General features: G+C 35.0%; 1 protein-coding gene and 1 long non-coding RNA gene across 6 annotated transcripts in view; one reads left to right on the plus strand and one right to left on the minus strand.

The window, feature by feature from the left end:
- Positions 1 to 27,504, plus strand: part of TSBP1 (testis expressed basic protein 1) — a 217,663-nt gene that overhangs the window by 50,294 nt on the left and 139,865 nt on the right. For 3 of the 5 annotated variants that reach the window (XM_049653494.1, XM_049653495.1, XM_049653497.1), the window contains 2 exons: positions 7,640 to 7,660; positions 16,753 to 16,773. In XM_049653494.1, the coding sequence (XP_049509451.1) occupies positions 7,640 to 7,660; positions 16,753 to 16,773 (42 nt within the window). Of the gene's footprint in view, positions 1 to 7,639; positions 7,661 to 9,071; positions 9,090 to 16,752; positions 16,774 to 27,504 lie in introns of all 5 variants that reach the window. The other 2 variants (XM_049653493.1, XM_049653496.1) reach the window with 1 other exon arrangement.
- The window catches only part of LOC125938404 (uncharacterized), a 60,633-nt gene that overhangs the window by 22,618 nt on the left and 10,511 nt on the right, over positions 1 to 27,504 (minus strand). The gene's annotated exons all lie outside the window — the stretch shown is intronic.

Genomic DNA, 27,504 nt, shown 5'->3' on the forward strand with positions numbered 1-27,504 from the left:
AAACCAGAATACTTTACACAGCAAAGTTGCCTTTTAGGAATGAAGAAGAGAGAAAGACTCTCAAACAAACAAAAATGAAGGAGTTCATCACTACTATATCTGACTTACAAGAAATTCTGAAAGGAATCCTTCAGGGTGAAATGAAATGCTACTTATTAGTAATACTAAAATATAAGACACTCTGATAAAGTTAAGCATGTAGCCAAATTCAGAATATTCTATTACTAATACATTGTGGTGTGTTAATCACTTAAATCTAGTATAAAGTTTTAAAGGATAAAAGTATTAAAGTAACTGTAGCTACAATAATTCGTTATGGGTATGCAATATGAAGAAGTTAATTATGATATCAAAAACATAAACTATATGAGAAAATAAAAAGATAGAGTTTTGTACAGGATTGAAAATATCAGCTTAAAATAGAATGCTATAAAATGTTTTATGTAAGCCTCATGATAACCATAACGCAAAACCCTACAGTATATTCATAAAAGATAAAGAGAAGGGGGATCAAATCATACCACTTGGGAAAATTTTCCATTCACAAAGAAAGACAGCAAAAGAGGAATACAGAAATAAGGGGCTTAAAAATAAAACAGCCAAAAAACCAGTAAGACGGCATTAGTAAATCCTTACCTATCGATATTTACCCTAAATATAATTAGATTAAATTCCTCAGTAAAGAAGCAGAAATGATTAAGAAAGTAAGACCCAAGTATATGCTACTTATAAGAAACTCACTTCACCTTTAAGGATACACTTAGGCTTACAGTGAAGGATGACAAAAGACATTACATGCATGAGGAAATCAAAAGAGAACAGAGAGGTAGCTGTACCTCTACCAGACAAAATAGACTTTAAACAAAGACTATAACAAGAGACAAAGAAGTTCATTATATAATTATAAAGTGATCAATTCTTCAAAAGGATATAACAATTATAAATATATATGCACCGAACTTTGGAGTAGCTAAATATATTCAGCAACTATTAACAGATATTAAGCAAATACTAAGAGGGAGAAATTGACAATAATACTATAATAGTAGGGGACTTCAACACCTCACTTTCAAAGTGGAAAGATCATACACAGACTGAAAATCAATAAGGAAACACTGGATTTGAAATAATATCTTAGACTAATGAACCCAACAAACATATACAAAACATTCCACCCAACAGCTGAATAAACATTCTTCTCAAGTGCACACATATATTCTCCAGATATATAGGTCACATCTTAGGTCACAATTTAAGGCTTAGCAAACACAGAACACTGAATCATATCAAATACCTTTTCCAGCCAAAATGCTGTGAAAGTAGAAATCAACACTAAGGGGAAAACAAGAAAATTCACAAATGTGTGGACATTAAACAACAGGCTGCTGAATAATCAATGGGTCACAGAAGAAATTGACAGGCAAACCAAAAAATATCATAAGACAAAAAGTAGAAAAACAACATATCAAAACTTATGAGATGCAGCAAAAGCAGTTCTCAGGGGGAAGTTTCATAATGAAAAACACCTATGTTAAGAAAACAACCCACAGGGGCGCCTGGGTGGCGCAGTCGGTTAAGCGTCCGACTTCGGCCAGGTCACGATCTCGCGGTCCGTGAGTTCGAGCCCCGCGTCGGGCTCTGGGCTGATGGCTCGGAGCCTGGAGCCTGTTTCCGATTCTGTGTCTCCCTCTCTCTCTGCCCCTCCCCCGTTCATGCTCTGTCTCTCTCTGTCCCAAAAAAAAAAAAAAAAAGTTGAAAAAAAAAAAAAAAAAAAAAAAAAAAAAAGAAAACAACCCACAAACAACCTAACTTTCCACCTCAAAGAATTACAGAAAGAACAAACTAAGCCAAACTTAGCAGAAGGGAAGAAATACTAAAGATAAGATCAGAAATAAATAGAGAACAGAAAACCAATAGAGAAGACCAAGGAAACTAAGAGCTATTTTTCTGAGAAAATAAACGAAATTGACAAACTATTGACTAGAATAGTGAAAAAGACTCAAAATCAGAAATGAAACAGGAGCCATTACAACTGAAACCACAGAAACACAAAGATCAGAAAAGACTACTATGAATATTTATATGTCAACAACTGGATAACCTAGCAGAGGTGGATGCTACTAGAACCATACAACCCACCAAGACTGAAACAGGAAGTAATAACATTTGAACAGACCAATAATGTGTAAGGAAACTGAAGCAGTAATCAAAACCTCCCAACAAAGAAATGCCCAACACCTGATTGTTTCATTGGTCAATTACATCAAACACTTAAAAAGAGGTGACACTAATCTCTCTCAAATTCTTTCCCAAAAGATGAAGTGGAGGAACACTCAAATTTTATGAGGCCAGCATTAACCTCACAACAAAGCCAAATGAAGCCACTATAATAAAAGAAAACTACAAACCAATATCCCTGATAAAAAAGATGCAAAAAATCTAAACAAAATACTAGGAAACTAAATTCACCATCACATTTATAAGATCATACACCATGATAAGGTAGGATTTACCCCTAGGATATAAGGATGGCTCAACACATACAAACCAATAAATGTGATACATCTCATTAATAGAATGAAAGATAAAAATCATATGATCATCTCAAGAAATGCAAAATAAAAAAAAGCATTGGATGAAATTCACCATCCTTTCATAATAAAAATTCTCAGCAAATTAGATGTAGAAGAAATATACCTCAACATAATAAAGGCCATATAGGAAAAACCACAAATAACAACATACTCCGTAGTAAAAGGTTGAAAGCTTTTCCTCTAATATCAGGAATAGGGCAAGAGTGCCTACTGTCACCACTCCTATTCAGTGTAGTGCTGGAAGTCCTGGCCAGAGTGATTAGCTAAGGATAAGAAATTGAAGGCATTCAAATTGGAAAGGAAGAAGCAAAACTGCTTGCATGTATAGGATATGATTTTATATACAGAAAACCTTAAAGACTCCACTGAAAATCTGTTAAAACTAATAAACTCAGTAAAGTTGCTGGATACAAAATAAACACACAAAATCAGTTGCATTTCTATACACTAACAATGAAACATCTGGAAAAAATGAAACAATCCCATTTACAATAGCATCAAAAACAATAAAATACTCAGGGATAAGTTTAAGCAAGAATGTCAAAGATCTGTTCTAAAAATTACAGGATGCTGATGAAAGAACTTGAAGAGGACATAAATATATGGAAAAATATCATGTGTTCACACACTAGAAGAATTAATATTGTTAAAAGTCCATACTACCCAAAGCCATTTATAGAGTCAATGCAATTCCTATCAATTTTCCAATGGCAATTTTCCCAAAAATAGAAAATACAATTCTAAAATTTGTATGGTACCACAAAAGACTGTGAATAACCAAAGCAATCCTGAGTAAGAAGAACAAAGCTGAAAGGCATCACATTTCCTGATTTGAAATACTGTTACAAAGCTATAGTAATCAAAACAGTATGTTGTGGCATAAAACACTGACCAGTGGAATAGAATTGAGAGCCCAGAAATAAACCCGGTCATATACAGCTATCTAATATTTGACAAGAGAGCCAAGAATATTCAAAAGCAAAAGGATAGTCTCTTCAATAAATGGTGCTGGGAAAACAACATATCCACATGCAAACTAGACTGCTACCTTACCCCATTTGCAAAAATAAACTCAAAATTGATAAGAACAAACACTGTAAAATTATTAGGAGAAAATCAAGGGAAAAACTCCTTAACATAGACAAAATAAAAAGGTGGAAATACACCAAATTAAAAGGCTACTGCATAGCAAAAGAAACAATCTGCAAAATGAAAAGGCAACTTATAGAATTAGAAAAAAAATACCTGCAAACCCCCTAGTTGATAACAGATTCATTTCATTCATATATCTCATGTATTATATAGAAATCAACTCAATAGCAAAAATTCTGATTTAAAAATGAGTAGCAGAATTGAATTGAGATTTTTTCAGAGAAAACATACAATGGCTAGCAGGTACATGAAAAGATGTTCAACATCACTGAGATGCAAATCAAAAGTACAATGAGATATCACCTCACATCTGTTATAATGGCTATTATGGTAAAGAAAAGAAACAAGTGTTAGTGAGGTTATGGAGAAAAGGGAACCTTGTCCACTGTTGGTAGTTCACACTATGAGGTTCCTAGAAAATTAAAAACAGAACTACAATATGATCCAGCAATCCTATATCCAAATATATATCTGAAGGAAATAAAATCATTATCTCAAAGAGATATCTGTACCCTTATGTTCACTGCATGTGGTACTGTAAGGGTCATTTACAATAGCTAAGACATGGAAACAATCTCAGTGTCCATCAACAGATGAATGGGTACATATATATTACCATTTATGATACCATTATAAATTTTAGAATTGTGGTCTATGCACACGCACACACACACACACACACACACACACACTGAAAATTTATTCAGCCATTAAAAAAGAATATCCTGCCTTTTGTGACATGGATGGACCTTGAGGGCATTATGCTAAGTGAGATAAGCAGACAGAAAAAGACAAATACTATATGTTCTCATTTATATGTGGAATCCAAAAAAGCTGAATTCAGAAGTAGAGAGTAGAATAATGGTTGCCAGAGGCTGGAGTGTGGTTGGAGAAATAGGGAGATGGTGGTCAAAGGGTACAAACTTGCAGCTGTAAGATGAATAAGTTCTGGAGATCTAATGTACAGCATGGTCACCAAAGTTAACATTACTGTACTGTATACTTGAAAATTGTTGAGCTCTTAAATGTTATCACCACACACACACACACACACACACACACACACACACAAAGGGTAATTATGTGAGGGACTAGAAGTGTTAACCTTATTGTGGTAATCTCACCACAATGTGTATATGTATTAAGCCACCACATTGTACACCTTAAACCTACATGTTTATATGTCAATAATATCTCAGTGAAGCTGGAAAAAAAATCAGTGAGACAAAATCAAAAACCCAGAGATAGATCCTTATTGTATGAGAAAGTTGAGCTCATAACAGATGAAGAATTCAATAATTAGTCTCAGGTCAAAAGATGTTCTACCTCATACTTTCCTAAAGTAAATCCAGCTGAATTAAATACCTAAATATCTATTACCATTTAAGAAAACACAATAGAATTGATATATGACTCAGATAGGAAGGAGGCTTCCTTCTAAAATACCCAGAAAAAAAGGTAAAATAAATGTTGACTAACAAAAACTCAAAACTTCTTATGGACCAAACACAGTACAAACAAAGTTAAAAGACAAGAGGGAGTTGGTTGAGAGAAAATTTTTGCAGTGTGCATAGTTATCAATGTTATACAGCATTAAGAATATAAATGAAATCCCACAATCGGTAAGAAAAATAAATTACATGACTTAAGGACAAGAATAAACAGTTCACAAAATAGGGAAATTGAATGCCTAATAAACATAAATTGCCAAATCTCATTAATGATCAAAAATACAACATGAAAATGAGATATTGCTTTTCTCAAAATATACTGGCCAAAATTTTAAAGCTTGACAAGATCAAATATTTATTGAGATATGTGGTTAAGTGTCAACTCTCTCTGAACAGCAATTTGTCAATATCTAAATTAAATCTAAAGCATACTCTGAATTCTACTTCTGGGTATAAACACTAAAGTCATACATATGTACATAAAATGTCACGTACAAAGATGTTTGTTGTGACTTTTTAATAATCAAAAGTCAAAAATAAATTAACATATGTATGCTGATAGGATAATACACAGCAGCTTAAAATAAACTAACTACGTATCTATGTGTATATAAGCAACATCTCAAATCATACTGTTGAATGAAACAAACCAGATGCAAAATGACATCTCTTGATACAAAATGATACTAAAAGATGACACGCAAATTAAAGCAAAAATATTCAAACCCACCATATTCCTTAAGTATCCACATATATATGAAAGTACCTTTAAAAATAATTGGATATACATTGAACTCATAATTGAGGGAAGAAAATGAACCTGGGGTTGGTGATTCAAAGGAATTTTATCCATCCCTGTATTATTTTCTTTCTTAGAAGAAAAGTTGGGAACAAATATGACAAATGTTACATGATAGGTAGTATGATTATTGATTCCTGAGGTATTATTATTTTTTACAATATCTCAAAGAGAAGGCAGGTCATCATGAAAAAGCCACTGATCTTCAGAGTGCCTCAGGGTGCTGGGTCCAAGAAAAATAAAATTTTCATACTCTGCACTGATACTTATAACCTGAGCTCCAAAACGGCACAGATTGAGTTCAGTCTCATAACACTACTTCAGTGAAATTGCTGCTTACTCAACTGTAAACAAGAATACACACACACACACACACACACACACACATTCTTACACACTCAAGGAACAGTTTTCACCATTAGCACAATCCAAGTTCATACATAGAAAACAATAATCTAGAAGCGCCTGGGTGGCTCAATCGGTTAAGCGTCCTACTTCAGCTTAGGTCATGATCTCATGGCTTGTGGATTCGAGCCCCGCATCAGGCTCTGTGCTGACAGCTCAGAGCCTGGAGCCTGCTACAGATTCTGTGTATCCCTCTCTCTCTGTCCCTCTCCTGCTCATGCTCTCTCTCAAAAATAAACAAACATTAAAAAAAATTTAAAAAAAGAAAGAAAGAAAACAATAATCTTTGTGGGTTTTCCATTCTTACACGTAGTTTGATTACTTGGAGTCATAGTGTATCAGATATCTCCTTTTCAAATCTCACTTTGTCATGTGATCTCTGCTTTGTTTTTTTCATACGTGGCCCTTTTAATGATTTCCTAGAAAAAAAGAACAAGCTGCCCCAAATGTGTATTAATTATTTCAACTCTTGCTAGATTTAAAACAAAAAACAAAAAAACAAAAACATAACTTGGAACTTATTGTTCCTGGTCTGATTAAGTTTTCAAAATCTTACAGCGGAAAACCTTCCAGGGCTTAGGCACAAAACGTCATATGATCACCCCTCTCCCAGCAGTCTCTTCTGCTCACCCTCATACATCTTATAGCAGAGATCACTGTGTGCCTTCAAATACCCCATACCTGTTTCACCCGCAAGGCACAGAACCTTCTTAATGGGTGCTTGAAGAGAACAGAGGGAAAGGGGGAGCAACCTGATGCTGGCTACAGTAGGGAGAATTTCTTCCTTGATTCAGCAAAGATTTGTTAAGTGTCTGCTCTCTCAGAGACCATGCTGAGTGTGGGGTTTGATGAAGAGAAGATAGAACCTGCTCTCATAGAAGGGAGTGACAGTATGGGCAAACCAAGTAAGGAACAATGGCGAGGACTGCAGAGATGGAGAATGTGGGTAGAGATTAGAAACGAAAAATGACAGAGGAGAAAGAAAGTAACTCAATTAAAATAGGTTGGGATATGACACATTTCCTGATTTCACACAATCAGAGACCTAGAGGGGAAAGGGAAAAGTGAGCTCCGTCACTGGCTCTGTATCCTTCCTTCCAGAACATTCCCAATGCAAATGCCCCTTGTCACTACTGTTCAGTGTGTGATGCTTCTACTGGAATGATGTCAGTGAAAATGTGTTTCTGTTTCATCAGACAACCACACTAATTTGTTTGTTTGTCTTTTTTTTATTAAAGCAAGACCTGAGAAATCTAAGAGTAAGTCCCATGTTTCTCTCAATTACATTACTATCATTGGTGTTTTATGGTATGTAGAGGCCCTTTTGTGTCCTGTTTTTAGTGTGAATCTACCAAAATTTAAGATTTCTATTCCTGCCTCTGGTTTTATTAATATTTCCAGCATTCTTTGCCTTCTAGCTTCTTGTTTTCTTATTCCTATTTCCAGTAACTTGTTCCATTTTCAACTACCCATGTCCATTTGGAGGCTATAATTAAAATTGGTACTTAATATGGTGGTAGTATAATAATAAATAATACTTATTCAGTAATTATAGTGTGTCAGGGACTTTATTCAGGGCCTTATATGTGCGTATACATTATATCAGGTAAGTATTGTTATTCCTATTACAAAGAGAAGAAAATAGTGAAACTAAGTAACTTGCCCATGATCCCACAATTAATGAGCAGCAGAGGCTGGGAATCTAATCTGGACTCGAAAAGTCTGGCAGTGCCTCCATCCCAGTGAGAAATATGGTCACCCAGCCCTAAGATACTTATGCTTACAGGGAAAAGAGAAACCTTTCTAAAATGAACATAATGAACAGTAATTAGCCAACAAGAATCACAGTAATGATCATGATAAACCAATACAATCATCCCAAAGAAATGATGGGAAGAGAGCAATAATAATAAGAAAACAAAGCGTAAGTGAGAAAAATCTTACCCGTCAATGGGTTTTTCAAAATACTTATTTAGGGGCGCCTGGGTGGCTCAGTCAGTTAAGAGTCCGACTTCGGCTCAGGTCATGATCTCACGATCCGTAGGTTCGAGCCCTGCATCGGGCTCTGTGCTGACCGCTCAGAGCCTGGAGCCTGTTTCAAATTCTGTGTCTCCCTCTCTCTCTGACCGTCCCCCATTCATGCTCTGTCTCTCTCTGTCTCAAAAATAAATAAACGTTAAAAAAAATATTTATTTTTTGAGGAGGGGAGGTTCAGAGAGGGAAAGAGAGAGAGAATCACAAGCAGGTTCCACACTGTCAGTGCAGAGCCTGAGGCGGGGGCTTGAACTCACGAACCATGAGATCAAGACCTGAGGTGAAAATCAGAGTCGGATGCTAAACCGACAGAGCCACACAGGCACCCGCCCCATCAGTCAATGTTTTTTTGAGAGTCTGAATTAGCAGACAGAAACCAGAAGGAAGAAATAGCATCTCCCAATGATTCCATTCTTAACCTTTCTTTCCAAAAAGGCACTCAAATTAAGAAAGACTGGGGCAGAGTGATCTGAAAGATATTTATTCTTGCATCATAGTGAATTGATTCTAAATACAGATTTGGTAGTTTCTCAAAGTCCTATTTCTAAAACTTCCAGCATAAAGTTTAAGAAGTAACTCCATTGTTCATCCAGAAACCTTTCACTCATTTATTTATTTGATTTTTTTTTTCCACAGTAAGACAAGAATACCCAAGTAAGTTCTATATCTATTCATCAATTCTGGGGTTGGTTCCCATACCTGTTATATCCTTTTCTGGACATGAAAGACCCTGACATTCAAAATTCTGAAGTTTGTCTCTCCTGTTTTTGTATTAAATAACTTCCTCTAAAGTAAATGATGAATACTTTAGAAAGAAAAAAACCCATAGATGGCAGATCAAATAATGAAATGGCTAACGCTGACCTGGAATTAGAAATAATACTTCTGAACATTTTTTGTAAATTGTCACCTATAGAAAAATATGCTAGTTGTTACTACTTTCACTACTAGAGTCTTTAAATGCTTTTGGTAGAAAATTTAACGACAGAAATAAAATTGAGTTGGCAAAGTTAAATTGAGATCTTACTCATTCAAATATATATATATTTATTGAGGGCCTACCCTGTGCCAGGCACTGGGAATACAGCAGGGAGAAGAGAAGAGAATAACTGCCCTCCTGGAGTTTGCATATGAATTTAAACATTCCTGACATGCTTCTTATTCAGTGAAGTTGAGGAGAATATAAAGAAAAAGTAGTTCATTTCTCTCCACTTCCGAAAATGGAGCTCTTGCAGCTGACAAATAATGCTTTGGTAATAAAAGAGAGTATATTTCTGTCTTCACCCATTGAACAGTATCAATGACAGCCATGTTCTCTGTATCCACTTTAAGACACTGCAATTCTAAGAAACTCCCTTTCTGTTTGATATTTCTGTTATGCACTCACTGTGGGTATTTTTCCTAAACGTAGCTGTTTCCATTTCAAAAGAAAGATTGACATTTCTATTTCTCACACCCTCTCCTCAGAATTCTACTGGAATATTTATCATTTTTCACAAAACACAAACCACAGATTGGTGGAAAAAGCAATCATGTTGATTTTTTTTCCTAGTAAGCTAAAATGTCCTACCTAAAGCAAGACTTTACATGCTTAACACTCATGATAAGGACATAACAGAGATCATAAACTATTGCCTGAGGAAGGAGGCAGGAAAAGTAGGATTTATCCTCATTTCTGACTGGCTGGAGCTGCTCCTGTGCACTGATCTTTGCTTACACCTCAACCAACGTTTTGTCTCTTGGATTACTGAATAATATCTGGAAAATGAAACTGATAAAAAGAAATAATTAAGAGTGAGATGAAAATCTCTTCGGATTGACTCTACTTTTCAACAAAATACATTTTCAACTAAATATAAGGTATAAATGACGGAGAAAAGTGGGAAAACTCAGAGTAAGCAAATGAAAGAAGGGAGTAGAATGAAAATGAAAGCAAAAATATACAGAAAATAAGGCTTTTCCAGCTCTGTGGTATTCAATTTCCAAAAGAAACTGGATGATAAAAGGAAAACCAGTCAGTTCCTTGCCACTCTTTCAAAATGACTATGTTACTGGAAAAGAGAGACTAAGATAACTCATGTGAAAGGCTAGAGTTTGCTTTCCCTTTTTCATTCTAGAAATTCCCGTCTGGAAACAGTATCAGTAAGATTAATGTCAATGTAAATTTTGTTATGAATATCAACCTATCCTAAATCTGGTACAAGATGTGTTCCCAAAATAAGGAGAAAATTTTTTCTAACTCTGACCATTTCCATTCAATTCTTGTGTTTATAAATATTTCCTCTCCCTCTTGGCAACCTACTAGGTTATTACTCAATAGAAAGAATAAACATTTAACTAAGAGACTATAAAAGAAACAAATTTTGTTTTCTAAAACCAATTTCAAATAGCTTTTAATAACAAATAAAAGGAAAGATACATAAGATGGAATATCACAAATGTGGAAATACCAACAAGGGACAGAGGAAAAATCAGGAAGATATCTTAGGTGTAAAAAGGAAAAAGAGTAACGATAATTAGCATTCAAATTTACAATTTAACAGTTCTCTGTGGGATTTAAATCCTCCATACGAGGTGATAAAGAAAAAGAATGACCTAAGGACATGTATTCTAGCCTACTCTGCCTTTCTACTAAAATGAAATATAAGAAAGCCAGTTACATGAGAATGAAACTATTCCTGTACCACAAAAGAAATACTAATCCTTCTTATTTCATTACGGATGTTTTTACTGGGGGGTTTGGCCGTCTTCCAAACATCTATTTGCTAATATCTTGGGAAAAGAAAAAAAGGAAACTATATTCTTGATCCAAAAACTCTGTTAGTATATTTTTGTTTCATATTATTCTGCCAGTTACTCCAATACCTATTGGTAAGTGATCATTCACCTATTTCTTAATTCCAGTGTCCTTTAGAAAAATTTCCTTTAAGTAAAGGATTTCACATTCACATTCTCAACCCCCTTTATATCCCCATTATGTAGTACTTCTTTAAGTTACAGATGAATTTAGAAACTATAGTATGCCCAATGTTTAGATAGATAGATAGATAGATAGATGAATATCAAAACACTGAGGTAGTATTTCTCAGCTAATAAAAAGAAAATTTTAAATATGATAAGCAATGACAGCAATGCTTTGGGGAAAATTATACATTCATCATACACCACTGACCCCATTTAAATTTCTGTAACCTTTTAGAAAGCAAACTTTCAGTATGTTGCAAGGTACAATGAAATACAGTATCCCTTAAACTCATAATTCCATTTCAAGAGAGATGCTCTAAGGAATAATTCTAAATATGGAATAAAACCACTTGCATGATATTATTTGGGGGGTTTTGCATGATATTAATTTGTAAAAATTATTTAAAAAAAAATTATTTGCATGATATTAATCTGTAAAAAAAAAATGCTAAGGTAATATACTGCAATGGTTAATCAGGTAATCAGATGGACCTAGGTTCAAATCCCAGCTAAAACATTTAACCAGATATGTGCTTTGGGTGAATTATTTAATTTCTCTAAAGCTTTAATTTGTGTTATCTCTAGTATCTTCTCTCAGCCAAAAGAGAAAGGGCATGAAAGCCGAAAGCTAAGTTCAAATGTGGCAACACCTGATTCCTTCCTCCTACTAGTGCTTCAAAGTGTCTACTTTAGCATATTTTCAGTGGATGATTTTCAAGAGAAACACTTTTTCAAAACTCACCCGCGAATGTGGAATTTTTTTCCCAATCTCCTAAGAATTGTGTATATTTCCCTATCTTTATCTATATCACCTAAAATAGACTTAAAGTTTTTATGTTCTAGTTACTGAAGGATGATGACCTCACCAACTCAATTAGGCAGAGAGACTATATTACTTTTTGAAAAAAATTGTTTAATGTTTATCCATTTTTGAGAGAGAAAGAGAGAGACAGAGTGCAGGCGTGGGAGGGGCAGAGAGAAAGGGAGACACGGAATCCCAAGCAGGCTCCAGGCTCTGAGCTGTTAGCACTAGAGTCCTACGAGGAGCTCAAACTCATGAGCCATGAGATCATGACCTGAGCTGAAGTCGGACGCTTAACCGACTGAGCCACCCAGGCGCCCCATGTTACTCTTCTAAAATAATCCTTCCAAAGAGGACCTATTTGTCTTTTTTTAATTAAGGTTTTTTTCTAAATTATCAACTTTTTATTTATTATTATTTTCTTATTTTATCTATTATTTATTTATACTATTATTTAAGTATTATTTATTAAGGTTTTTTTATTAATCTTTCCAAAGAGGACCTATTTTTTTTCTCTATTAAGGTACATTGACACACAATGTTACATTAGTTTCAAGTATACAACACAGTGATTGGAAAACTCTATACATTATGCTACCATCTGTCACAATATCATTGACTATGTTCCCTATGCTGTATATTTTTATGTGTTTGATGGAGGATTGTGAAGTACCTCTAGTAGTTTTAGCCCTTTATTTGGGAGTCATAAAGAGCCTCAAAGTTGAAATAAGCTAGTGCAATCACTTTAAGTATTGTGAAAGAGCTGGGTATTTTTATCAGATTATATAACATTTGCCCATTCTTACTATTTTTAAGAGCACTAGAATTAAGACAAATTCTGTTCAAGACACTAGGTGGAGGTATGACTTTGACTTGGATAAAACTTTCTGTATAAACTCACCAGCTGCCTATCTCTCAGCAGCTTTCCATATTCCCTCCACCTCAAAAAAAGCCAGCCATTTTTATCTAATGACTGTATTTCAACTCTTTTCTAAATGACCTATAAGCAAAGAATAAATTTTTAATTTATTGTAACAGTCTTTACAGTCACTATTAGCTTAAAACTCATAAGTAATGCTTATCATTATACAAAATTAATATTTGATACTAACTGGAAACTAATATCTATTAATAACTCCTAATAGCATAACAATAATAGTTACTGCATGCCATCCCCCACCACTCTGCTGCAGTTTATACAAAGTTGGGGATATACTGATGCCTCCAGCTTTGCCCTTTGGCCTAAAGCTACTGAACAAAACAATGGAAGAGCGGATTTACTGTATTTCTTGGCAGCTTCCTTCTTAGGAAGGAGGACAGTTTCAGGAATTCTTTTCCTCATCTGCTATAAAGAATATGATTAGTTACTGAATTTTGGTGAGCTTAAATTTTGTGTTAGGTTGATTAGTTTTTTCCCCAAACCCACCAATACTGCTGCTTGGCAAGTCTAGCATCCTTTGGACTCCCACAGGGTTCAGGTTTCATGCCGTCATGGGCTGAAATTGCTTCTGTTAATGCAAACTTAAGTGGCATACTTTTCCATCTTCTCTTTGCTGTCAGATTTTTCTGCATTTCCTAAAATTACTGATTTTAAGTGAAAAATCTACTGATCCAAAGGATAAGGAGGACAGATATTATATGGACTTATTTTAAAAATAGAACAAATTTCCTAAAATAGTAAGACTTTACTTCAGGTATTTTTTAAGTATGACAAGGAATCAGTAAATAAAAGATGGACCTAGAATAATAATATTATGGAAAGTGAAGAACAGAACAAAGACATTATGAGATAAGAGATCGAAACAGGAAAGAAATAAATGAGTGAAATCTAAATAATCATTGCTAGCTCTTGTAGAGTTTTAAATTCGCATAAAAACTGATAATGAAGAGCAGCTAAACTCGACTCCATTTTGCTGACACTAAAGATAACTACCTTGAAAGATTTAGGACTGTTAAAGAGGATCAGGAAATTGAAGCTTTGGGGATTTCTCACTTATGATAATAGTTATAATCCTTACTGTATCCTATTCTACACTTACTGTCTAACTCATTCTACTTTTTACTGTCTACTTCTTACTGTCTACTTCTTACTGTCTAACTCATTCTACTTCTGTTTTTTCTTAATTTAAATTTTAGTTAGTTAATGTAGACTGCAATATTGGTTTCAGGAGTAGAATTCAACACCCAGTGCTCATCACATGTGCCCTTCTTAGTACCCATCACCCATCTAAGCCCATGCCCCACCCGCCTCCTTCCATCCTCCAGCCCCCTTCCACCCTCAGTTTTTTCTCTATTGTTAAGTCTCTTGTGGTTTGTTTCCCTCACTTTTCTTCCCCACCCCCTACTTCCCACAACTGTTTTGTTTCTTAAATTCCACATATGAATGAAATCATATGGCATTTGTCTCTGATTGACTTAGTTTGCTTAGCATAATACATTCAAGTTCCATCCACGTTGTTACAAATGGCAAGAATTCATTCTTTTGGATGGCTGAGTAATACTCCATTGTACATACATGCCACATCTTCTTTATCCGTTCATCAGTTGATGGACATTTGGGCTCTCTCCAGAGTTTGCTATTATTGATAATGCTGCTATAAATATTGGGGAGCATGTACCTCTTTTAATATGTATTTTTGTATCCTTTGGATAAATACCTAATATTGCAATTGCTGGATTGTACGGTAGCTGTATTTTTAGGTTTTTGAGGAACCTCCATACTATTCTCCAAAGTAGCTGCACTAGTTTGTATTCCCACCAGCAGTGCAAGAGGGTTCCCCTTTCTCTGCATCTTGCAAACACCTGTTGTTTCCTGTATTGTTAATTTTAACCAATCTGACAGGTGTGAGGTGGTATCTCATTGTGGTTTTGATTTGTATTTCCCTGATGATAAGTCATGTTGAGCATCTTTTCATGTGTCTTGATGGCCATTTGTATGTCTTCTTTAGAAAAGTGTCTATTCATTTCTTCTACCTATTTCTTAACTAGATTGTCTGGTTTTTGGGTGTTGAGTTTGAGAAGGTCTTTAGAGATTTTGGATACTAACCCTTTATCAGATATGTGGTTTGCAAATATCTTCTATTCTGTAGGCTGCTTTTTAGTTTTATTGTTTCCTTTGCTGTGCAGAAGCATTTTAACTTGATGAAGTCCCAATAGTTCCATGTTTGCTTTTGTTTCCCTTGCCTTCAGCAACATGTCCAGTAAAAAGTTGCTCTGCTTGAGTTCAGACAGGGTGCTGTTTTTGTTCTCCTCTAAGATTTTGATGGTTTCCTGTCTCACATTTAGGTCTTTCATCCATTTTGAATTTATTTTTGTGTATGGTATAAGAGAATGGTCCAGTCTCATTCTTCTGCATGTTGCTGTCCAGTTTCCCCAATGCCATTTGTTGAAGAGCCTGTTTCTTTTTCCATTGGATAAACTTTCCTGCTTTGTCAAAGATGAGTTGGCCACATAATTGTGGGTCCATTTCTGGGTTATCTATTCTGTTCCATTGAACTATATAGGTCTGCTTTTGTGCCAGTATCATACTGTCTTGATGACTACAGCTTTATAATAAAGTTTGAAACCTGGAATTGCGATGCCTCCAGTTTTGTTTTCCTTTTTCAGGACTGCTTTGGCTATTCAGGGTCTTTTGTGGTTCCATAAATTTTTGGATTGTTTGTTCTAGCTCTGCAAAAACTGCTGATGGTTTTTGTTAGGGATTGCATTAAATGTGTAGGTTGCTTTGGGTGATATAGACATTTTAACAATGTTTGTTCTTCCAATCCATGAGCATGGAAAGTTTTTCCATTTCTTTGTCTTCAATTTCTTTCATAAGCGTTCTATAGTTTTCAGAGTACAGACCTGATTTTACCTCTTTTGTTAGGTTTATTTCTCGGTATCTTATTATTTTGTTGCAATTGCAAATGGGATTGATTCCTTGATTTCTTTTTCTGCTGCCTCATTATTGGTGAATAGAAATGCAACAGATTTTTACATATTGATTTTTATATCCTATAACATTGCTGAATTTATGACTCATGCCACCTCTTAAAATGGATTTAGAATCTGGATTTAACCCTAGAGATTATCAGAAAGGAAAAAAAAAACAGAGATAAATGATCATGAGAAAAGTTTTTAAATTGATAGTTAAAATAATCTTTCTATACTGCAAAACGGAATACAACGAAAGCTGACATGGTGATAGAGGTTTGCAAGGGAGATAAAATGTTGAAATACAGTGAAGAAGATGAAGAAGGAACTTTAGTAACCTTTAACTGGTAACCAGTCTCCTTCAAGGCTGTGACCCTTGGCATGGTTAAGGGTGTTTAAAAAAAATATTTCATTAAAAAAACTAAGTTTTACTCATATAATCCACCAAACAGGTCTTCCAAAAAATTCTACCTATTTACATTATTAAAGTGTAGCTAATATTGAATTAATAAGGGATAGCATATTTATATAAGATTTAATGTTTCCCAATAGTCCTTTTCCAATATTCCAAGTAGATTTTCAATAGGAACTGAGTACATAATTTTAAAAACTAATAATATATTTTATTTTCTTTTTTAGTAATTGGTCCAGTATCAGCTGGTAAGTTCTAATTGTCTTTCTCAGTTTCCTCTGGTCCTCTGTAACATCTGGGTTGCTTTATTCGCACTGATACTTTTGACACCTGGCCACTCTGAACCTGGAGAGTTAGATTATATTCCATCTCTTCTCCTCCATACTTTTTAATATTCCTTTAATTTACAAATAATTTGGGGGTAATTGGTGGTATAACAAAGTCCCAGAGAAGGGCAAGAACAAAGAAAAAAAGTTGTTAACCTGGTTACACTATTAAGTTACAGAAGAGGAACAAAGGGAAACAATGTTCATAAAATATGTTGGGGTCATATCACAGGAAAGACCATGGAAATAGCACACTAAGAAATTTATATTTCAATCTGAAACTTTATGGTCACAAAACAAAATTCAAAAGATAAAAAGTGGAAAACATATAATGAGAAGATAATGAATGTAAGTGAGAGTTTTAGGAGGGACAGACTGCACATGGAAACAAAGAAAACACTAACTAGAATAGAGTTGAACACAAAAAGAAAGGCTTTTTCTTTGTCTTCTCCTTCATAAAGTACCTAAATCTGAACCACCACTGCTGTTCAGAGAAAAAGGGTAAAGAGCAGTACTTCAAAAGCCTTTTCTGACTTCTCCTTGAAAGAATCTTTTGGGACTTGCCATTCATACCAGTCAGGCAAACTACAAAAATTTGTGTTTCCATCAAAAAAACCCACAAATCTATTGGCCTAAATGTACCAATTAAAAAACAAAGACTAACAAAACTCTTATAAATAGAACCAAAGAAAAACCAAATAAATAGCTATTCCATGTTCATGAATAGGAAGACTCAATATTGTCACGATATCAATTCTTCACAACTTAATCTATAGATTCAGTGTAATGCCATCAAAATCCCAGCAAGATATTTTTTGGATATTGGCAAACTGATTGTAAAATTTATGTGAAAAATCCAAAGACCCAGAACAGCCAATACAATGTTGAAGGAGAACAAAGTTGGAGGACTGATACTACTCTCCCTCAAGATTTACCTGATAAAGCTACAGTAATCCAGATAGCGTGGTACTGTTGAACACATAGACAAAAAAACCAGTGGAACAGAACAGGCATCTCAGAAACAGTCCCACATAAATATAGTTAACTTAACTTTGACAAAGAAGCAAAGGCAATACTATGGAGCAAAGATATTATTTTCAACAAATGATGTTAGGACAACTGGACATTCACTTAAAGAAAACAAATATCTTCTCCCATACCTTACACGCTTCAAAAAAATTACCTCAAAATGGATCACAGACCTAAATGTAAAACTTAAAACTATAACACTCCTAGAAAATAACATCAGAGAAAAGCCAGATAACTTTGGGTATGGGTAATGGCTTTTCAGATATAATACCAAAAGCATGACTCACGAAAGAAATAATTGATAAGCTGTTACTCAATAAAATTAAGAACTTCTGGAGACAGACAATCTAATTTAAAAATGGGCAGAGAATTAACTAAATATTTTTCTAAGGAAGAGATACAGATGGCCAACAGATACATGAAAAGATGTTCAATGCCACTAATTATCAGGGAAACAAATCAAAACTACAATGAGATATCACCTTACACTTGTCAGAATGGCTAAAATCAAAACCACAAGAAATAACAAGTGTTGAGGATGTGGAAAAAAAGAAATCCTGCTGCACTATTGTAAATTGTTTTGAACCGTGAAAAACAGTATGGAGGTTCCTCAAAAAATTAAAAGAAATATCATGTGATCCAATAATCTACCCAAAGGAAACAAAACATTAACTTGAAAAGGTATATGCACCCCTGTTTATCGCAGAATCATTTACAATAGTCAAGATACAGAAGCAACCTAAGTGACGATCAATAGACAAATGAACAAGAAAAAGGTGATATACAGAGAGAATATTATACAGCCACAAAAAGGATGTGATCATGCCATGTGCAACACCACGGGTAAACCTAGAAGATACTATGTTGAGTACATAATTTTAAAAAATAACAATGTCAAGTAAGTCAAAGAAGACAAATACCATATTATTTCACTTATATGGAGATTCTAAAAAAACAGAACAAATGAATAAACAAACAAAAGCAGAATCAGGCCTATAAATACAGAGAACAAACTGATGGTTGCTAGAGAGAAGTGGGGCTGGGGGGTGAAAAAAATGAGTGAAAGGGGTATGGGAGATATAGTCTTCCAGTTATGAAATGAGTAAGTCACAGAGATAAAAGGTACAGCACAGGGAATACAATCAATGTTTCTGTAATAGCATTGTATGCTGATACAATTTTAAAAATACAATTTAAAAAAAATACAATTTAAAAAAAATTACAAACTTCTGTTACCAAACAATCCAGCAACCATGCTTCTTGGTATTTACCCAAAGAAGCTGAAAACCTATAACCACATGAAACCTACACACAGATGTTGACATCAACTTTATTCATAGTTGGTAAAAACTTGGAAGCACCAAAAGGTCCTTCAGTAGCTACATGGATAAATAAACTGTGGTACATCTGGAAAATGGAATGTTATTCAGTGCTAAAAAGAAAAGAGCTATCAAGTAATGAAAAGACACAGCAAAAACTTAAATGCATATTACCAGGTAAAAGAAGCCAATCTGAAAAAGCTACATACTATATGATTCCAATTACATGACATTCTGAAAAGGCAAAACTACTAGGACAATAAAAAGATCAGTGGTTGCCAGGTGGAGTAGAGGAATAAGGATGGATAAAGAGGCAGAGCACAGATTATTTTCAGGGCGGTAACAATACTCTGTATGATATTATAATGATGTATACATGTTACTATATATTTATGCAAACACACAGAATGTACAACACCAAGAGTAAACCATAATGCAAACTATAGAGTTTGAATGATCACTATGTGTCAATATAGGTTGATTAATTGTGACAAATGTACCACTCTAGTGGGAGACAATAATGGGCAGGCTGTGCAATTGCATGTGGGCAGGGGGCATATGGGAAATCTCTATACCATCCTCTTAATATTGCTGTTAACCTAAAAGTGTTCTTAAAAAGTAATCGCTTTTAAAAAATTATCAGAGCAGATTTAAAACACTGACCCAACTCAACCCCCAAAAAAATGAATAATCCAATTAAAAAATGGACAGAAGACATAGACATTTTTCCAAAGACATACAGATGGCCAACAGACACATGAAAAGATGGTCAACATCACTCATCATCAGGGGAATGCAAATCAAAATCACAATGAGGTATCACCTCACACCTGTCAGAATGGCTATAATCAACAACACAAGAAACAACAGACGTTGGCAAAGATGTGGAGAAAGGGGAACCCTCTTGCACTGTTGGTGGGAATGCAAACTGGTGCAGCCACTCTGGAAAACTGTATGTTAAAGTTAAAAATTAACTTTAAATTAAAAACAGTTAAAAACAGAACTACCCTACAATCCAGCAATCACACTACTGGGTATTTATTCAAAGGATACAGAGACACTAATTCAAGTGGATATATGCACCTCTATGTTTATAGCAACACTATAATTATGGAAACAGCCCAAGTAACCATCAATTGATGAATGAATGGATAAAGAAGATATGTATGTTTACACACACACACACACACACACACACACACACACTGGAATATTACTCAACCATAAAAAAGAATGAAATCTTGCTATTTGTAAGGACATGGATGCAGCTAGTGTATTATGCTAAATGAAATAAGTCACAGAAAGACAAATACCATATGATTTCACTGATATGCAGAATTTAAGAAACAAAACAAATGAGCAAAGGGACAAAAAAAAGAGACAGAGGCAAACCAAAAAACAGATTATTTTTAAAAAATATTTACTTATGTTTAAGAGAGCGCATGCAGGGCAGGGGCAGAGAGAGAGAGAGAGGGACAGAAGATCCAAAGGAAGCTCTGCACTGACAGGCTAACAGCTAATGAGCCCAACGTGGGGCTGGAACTCACAAACCGTGAGATCATGACCTGAGCTAAAGTCAGATGCTCAACCGACTGAGGTACCCAGGTGCCCCCAAAATACATTCTTAACTATAGAGAACAAACCGATGGTTACCAGAGGAGAAGTGGGTGGGGGCACTGGTTATATAGGTAATGGAGATTAAGGAGGGCACTTGGGGATTAAGGCACTTACATTACATTAAAACTTCTAAAAATAAGTAAAATAAATAAAATTTTAAAATTTAATAAAATAAATCAAAATTTAAAAATGACCCAGCTATATGCTATCTGTAAGAAACTCCAAATTTTACAATAAAGAGAAAATGACAGAAAATGTATACAATGGAAGCATTAATTTTTTTAAAAGCAGGAGTAGCTAGGGGCACCTGGGTGGCGCAGTCGGTTAAGCGTCCGACTTCAGCCAGGTCACGATCTCACGGTCCGTGAGTTCGAGCCCCGCGTCAGGCTCTGGACTGATGGCTTGGAGCCTGGAGCCTGTTTCCGATTCTGTGTCTCCCTCTCTCTCTGCCCCTCCCCTGTTCATGCTCTGTCTCTCTCTGTCCCAAAAATAAATAAAAAAACGTTGAAAAAAAAAAAAAAGCAGGAGTAGCTATATTAATATCACATAAAGTAGACCTCAGAGTAAAAATTTACCAGAAACAAGAAGGGATATTACATAATGATTTTAAAAAATCCAACAAGAAGACCTAGAAATCCCAAATGTGTATGCACAAAACAAGACAGCTTCAAAATATATGGAAGAAAAAACTGATAGAACTGAAAAGAGAAAGAGAAAAAACTCAGTTATAGCTGGGAAATTCAATACCCCATTCTCAGCAATTGATAAAACTACTATATAGAACATGAAAGAAGTGAGAGGATCAGCCATGTGGATATCTGAGTGGAGAATAATTTAGGCAGAGAGGACAAGGAGTAAACCAGTCTGGAGTAGGAATGTTTTTAGACTATTTGAGGGATAGCAAGAAAGCAAGGGTGGCTGGTACAGAATAAAATAATACAATGAAGATAAGCTATTAGTGAGTTATAGGGAACAGATCTTCCAGTATTTTCTTCTGAGAGGTGCTGTAATGGCTTTGACTGTGAATCAAGAAAGATGGAAAGTTATAAGTGAATCATAATCAGAGGGGTGACATGAATCTTAAAAGGATCCCTGTGGCTGCTATATTGGGACTCACTGGAAGGCAAGGGTGAAATCAAAGCAATCAGAGAGATGAAAGTAACTTGGATCACAATGAGAGTCATAAAGGTAGTGAGTAGTAGCAGGTTCTTACATCATACTGAGGGATCTGCTGTCCTACTAAAGCACTGTATCCTGCTAGGAGTCTTGAATGGTACTTAGAACAAAGAATTAGGGAAATGGGGATACAGAACTGTGTTTCTAATCCAAAAACACTACCATTAATATACCTTCTTGTTTCGACTTTCAGAAATGCCTTAAGTACCTCGTAGTAAGTTCCTAATCTATTTCTAATACTTTAGTTTCTTTTAGGGCAGAGATGGGCAAACTTTTCTGTAGAGGGACAGATAATAAATATTTTAAGCCTTGCAAGCCATAAAGTTTCTGTCATAACTACTCAACTCTGCTGCCATAGCACATAAGTAGTCATAGATAATATGTAAAAGAAAAAACATGGATGTGTCACAATAGAACATTATTTGTAGACAATGAAACTTGGATTTCATATAATTTTCTCATGTCACAAATTACCACTCTTATTTTTGCAACCATTTAAAAACGTAGATCCATCCTTAACCCATAAGACATACAAAAACAGGTAGCAAGCTGGATTGTTCCATGGGTTATACCTTGGCAACCCCAGATCCTTGAGTTTAAATACATACTTTTATCCCTGATAAACATAATCTTGGGGTTTCTGTTTCTCACAATGTTATGCTTTTTTTTAAATTACTTTGTGCTTTCTAATATTAGATGTAACCAAGTAACATGAACATAAGAGATACACACACATATCAGTACCTGGCAAAAAAGTACCTTAACGATTTCATAAATAGTGTCACCATTCATCATCTAAGCAAGACCATTAGTGCCTCCCCTATTTTATAAATTTTAATTGTGCAACTCTAGACAAAATTGCTAATGATTAATTAAAAGTAAAGGCAATTTGGGGCACCTGGGTGGCTCAGTAGGTTAAGTGTCTGACTCTTGATTTTGGCTCAGGGCATGATATCATGGTTTGTGAGTACAAGCCCCGTGTAGGGTTCTGCACCATCAGTGTGAAGCTTGCTTGGGATTCTCTTTCCCTCTCTCTCTGCCCCTCCCCTGTTCATTCTTGCTCTCTCCCTCTCTCAAAAGAAATAAACTTAAAAAAAAAGTAAAGGCAATTAAAGTAGCTAATCACAGTGACATCTGCATCAGGTCAGTTATTCCTTTTTCCCTTCCCCTTAGATTTACAACTAATTAGACATCCACAATGAACCTGAACTTCCTCTGGACAGTGTAACAATATCCAGGAGTTTCTACCCATCTGTACCTCCAAAAGTGGGCAGATAGGACCTCAGTGGGGACAGCGGATCCAAAAGAGTACATGAGCCTGCCCCACCATCACTCCCCACACTCAAGAATAAGGGAACCAGGAGAATACAAAACTGGGCAGATACCCACAGCCAATAGAGAATTTTTTGAGGTCAATTTTACCTCACCAGGGAATCTAGCACACCATCATAGTGGGATAGAGACAAGGCATGGGAAATGGAGGAAATCACCAAACTGGCCCCACTCCCTAGGGTGTCTGCAAGGCACTGGGCTTTCAATAGTATCAGAAGCAACTTCTGCACAGGAGATGGAAAGCAAAAGTAGTGACTGACCATCTGGCTACTCCAGTTGTGTGGGCTGCACCTAGAGGAAGGACCTCTATGACTGGGGAAATATCACAGGGCACTTGAAAGAATGCATTTCCTGCTCTCTGCTTTTAGATTTAAGCAGGAGGTCTGCCCATGGACGGCTGGTAGTGTCTTGCCTCACTAAGGATCCCCCTACTGGGCTAGCAGCAGGCACCCTCCAAAGTATCTATCCCTGTCCATTCCCACCCACCCACCTTCCCCATGAGGCCCCAGGTGCTAATCACAGCTCCTCCCACTCTGTTGACAGTTCTTTGTACGTGCTGCCAAGTGCAGCCCTGAGGAGAAACACCACCTTCTGGAATACAAAAGAAAGATTTTCTAATTGCCTACCCCTGAATTGCAAGAAACAAAGTTACCATAAATTCTTAACTAAAGAAGGTGTCTGCTACTTCAAATGTGAACACAAAAACACATATTGTCAAATACTATGAAAAATCAAGGAAATAGGTATCATTTTAAAAAATGATAATTCTCTAGCAAACAAACTGTAAGGCATGGAATATTGTGTTTTAGCTGATAAAAGAATTCAAAATAGCTGTTATGATGAAATTCAATGAGTTACAAGAAAACTCAGAAAGGCAATTCACTAATTCATAAATAAAATTATTGAAGAGAATGAATTCTTTACCTAAGGAATTGAAATTATTTTTAAAAAACAAATTCTGAAGCTGAAGAATTCATAAGTGAAATGAAGATGCAACAGAGCTTAAGTAACAGGGCAGACCAGATGGAAGAAGGAATAGATGACTTGGAGAACAGGAATAGCGAAATATTTTAGTTACAAGAAAATAAAGGAGAAGAGAAGGAGAAGGAAATACAGAGTTTATTTAAAGAAATATTAACTGAGAACTTCCAAACCTTGAGAAGGAACTGGACATACAAGTCCACAAAGCTAACAGAACACCTATTACCTCAAAGCAAAAAGACCTCCAAGACACATGACAGTGGAACTGTCAAAATCAATGATAAAAAAAAGAATCTTAAAGTCAGGTAGAGAGTGGAAAAAAAGTAACCCCCATTAGGCTATCAGCAGATTTCTTGGCAGAAACTCTATAGGCCAGGATAGAATGAAATGATCTATTCAAAATATTGAAAGTTAAAAATTGCCAGCCAAGAATATTTTACCTGGCAAAGTTATTTTTCAGACATGATGGCGAAATAAAGGCTCTTCCAGAAAAACAAAAGCTGAAGGACTTCCCAGCACTAGATCTGCCTTGCAAGAAATACTGAAAGGAGTCCTTCATCTGAAGTGAAAAGACACTAAATAGCAACATAAAAACATATGAAAGTACACAACACCCTGGGAAAGGTGAGAAATAAACAGAATTAAAAGATGGTAATGCTATATTAGAATGGTGTGTTAAGCACTTAACTATAATGTAAAGGCTAAAGGAAAAATGTATTAAAAATAACTAAGCTACTTCAATTTGTTAATGAATTTGTTAGTAGAAAGACCTAAATTATGACATCAAAAATACAGAACAGAATAAAGCCTTTATAGGCAAATGAAAATAAGTTGTCATTAGTATAAAGTGGATTATTGTATCTATGAGATGCTTTATGTAAGCCTCATGGCAACCACAAAGCAAAAGTCTAGAGATTTACAAAAAATAAAAAAGAAGAGATTGAGCATGTCACCACTGTAAATCACCAATTTACAAAAGTAGGCAGAAACAGGTGGAAAAAAACAATGGAGATACAAAAACAAAAACAAAAAAACAAACAAAAAACAATAAGATGGCAGTAAGTCCTTACATGTCAATAATCGCTCTAAATGTAAATGGATCAAATTCACCAATCAAAAGGCATAGAGTGGCTAAATAGATACAAAAACTAAACCCAACCATATGTTGTCCACAGGAGACTCGTTTCTGCTCTAAAGACACACATAGGCTCAAATTGAAGAGTTGGAAAGAGATATTCCATGCAAATGGTAACCAAAAGAAAATGGAAATAGCTATGTTTATATCACACAAAAGAGACTTTAAGCCCAAAACAGTAACAAAGACAAATAAAGTCATTATATAATGACAAAGGGGTCAATACATCAAGAAAATATAACAATCTTAAATATATACACTGCCAACACTGAAGTGCCTAAATATATTAAGCAAATACTAGCAGATCTGAAGGGAAAAATAGACAACAATACCACAAAAGTAGGGTATTTCAATACCCCACTGTCAGCAATGGATAGATCATGCAAAAAGAAATCAACAAGAAAACACTGAAATTGAACCCTACTTTAGATTAAACAGATTTAGAAAAAATATATAGAATATTCTATCCAACAAAAGCAGAATACACAGTCTTCACAACTGCTCATGGAACATTCTCACAAAATAAATCTTGGCAAATTTTGGAAGACTGAAATAATAACCAACAATGTTTTTTGATATAAATGGTATGAAACCAGAAATCAACAATAAAAGGAAAGCTGTAAAATCTACAACTCTGGAAACTAAATTCACTTCTGAACTACCAACAGGTTGAAGAAGAAGTCAAAGGGGAAATTTAAAAAATTATCTGAAAACATGTCAAAACTTATGGGATATGGCAAAAGCAGTTCTGAGAAAAAAATTATAGAATAAATGCATATATTAAGAAATTAGAAAGACCTCAAATAAACAAACTAACTTTATACCACAAAAAAACTAGAAAAAGAACTAATTAAGCCCAAACTTAGCAGAAGGAAGAAAATAATAAAGATCAGAGTGGAAATAAATGAAATAGAGAACAGAAAAACACACCACCAACAAAACTAAGAGATGGTTTTTTGAAAAGGTTAAAAAAATTGACAAACCAGGGGCACCTAAGTGGCTCATTCAGTTAAGCATCTGACTTTAGCTCAGGTCATGATCTCACCATGCATGAGTTCAAGCCCTGTATCAGGCTCTGTGCTGATAGCTCAGAGCCTGGAGCCCACTTCAGATTCTGTGTCTCCCTCCCTCTCTGCCCCTTCCCCACTCACACTGTCTTTCTCTCTGAAAAATAAATAAACATTAAAAAAAATTGACAAACCTTTAGCTAGATTAAGAAAAAAGAAAACAAAAAAATAAAACTAAAAATTAAACAGGAGACATTACAATGAATACTATTGAAATATATAGGATCATAAGAGACTACAATGAACAATTATATGCCAACAAATTATATAATCTGAAAAAAAATGAAAAAAAATCCTAGAAGCATGGAAAGAAATACAAAGAAAAAAAAATCTGAACAGACTAATGACAAGTACAGAGACTGAATCAGGCATCAAAAACCTCACAACACAGAAAACCACGACCAGATGGTTTGTTTCACCAGTAAATTCTACCAAATATTTAAAGAATCAATGCCAATCCCTCACAAACTCTTCCCAAAATTTGAAGAGGAAGGAACACTTTGGACCATTCTATGAGACCAGCATTACCCTCATAACAAAGCCAGGTAACACTACTACAAGAAAAGATCATCAATATCCCTAATAAATATACATGCAAAAATTCTAAACAAAATATTAGCAAATTGAATTTAAGAACACACTAAAATGATTATATACCATGACGAAGTGAGATTTTACATGGAATGCATGTCTGATTCCATACACATAAATCAATAAATTTAATACATCACTTTCATAGAAAGATAAAAATCACATGATCATCTCAATACATGCAGAAAAAGCACTTGACAAAACACAACTTCCTTTCATGATAAAAACACTGCACAAATTGGATATACAAAGAATATACCTCAACATAATGAAGGCTACATATGACAAATCCACAGCTAAGATTATACTGAACAGTGAAAAACTTGAAGCTTTTCCTCTAAGATCAGAAACAAGACAATGATGCCTACTCTCACCATTCTCATTCAATAATAGTACTAGAAGCTGT

The sequence above is a fragment of the Panthera uncia genome (assembly GCF_023721935.1).
Source record: "Panthera uncia isolate 11264 chromosome B2 unlocalized genomic scaffold, Puncia_PCG_1.0 HiC_scaffold_24, whole genome shotgun sequence".
NCBI classification, from domain to species: domain Eukaryota; kingdom Metazoa; phylum Chordata; class Mammalia; order Carnivora; family Felidae; genus Panthera; species Panthera uncia.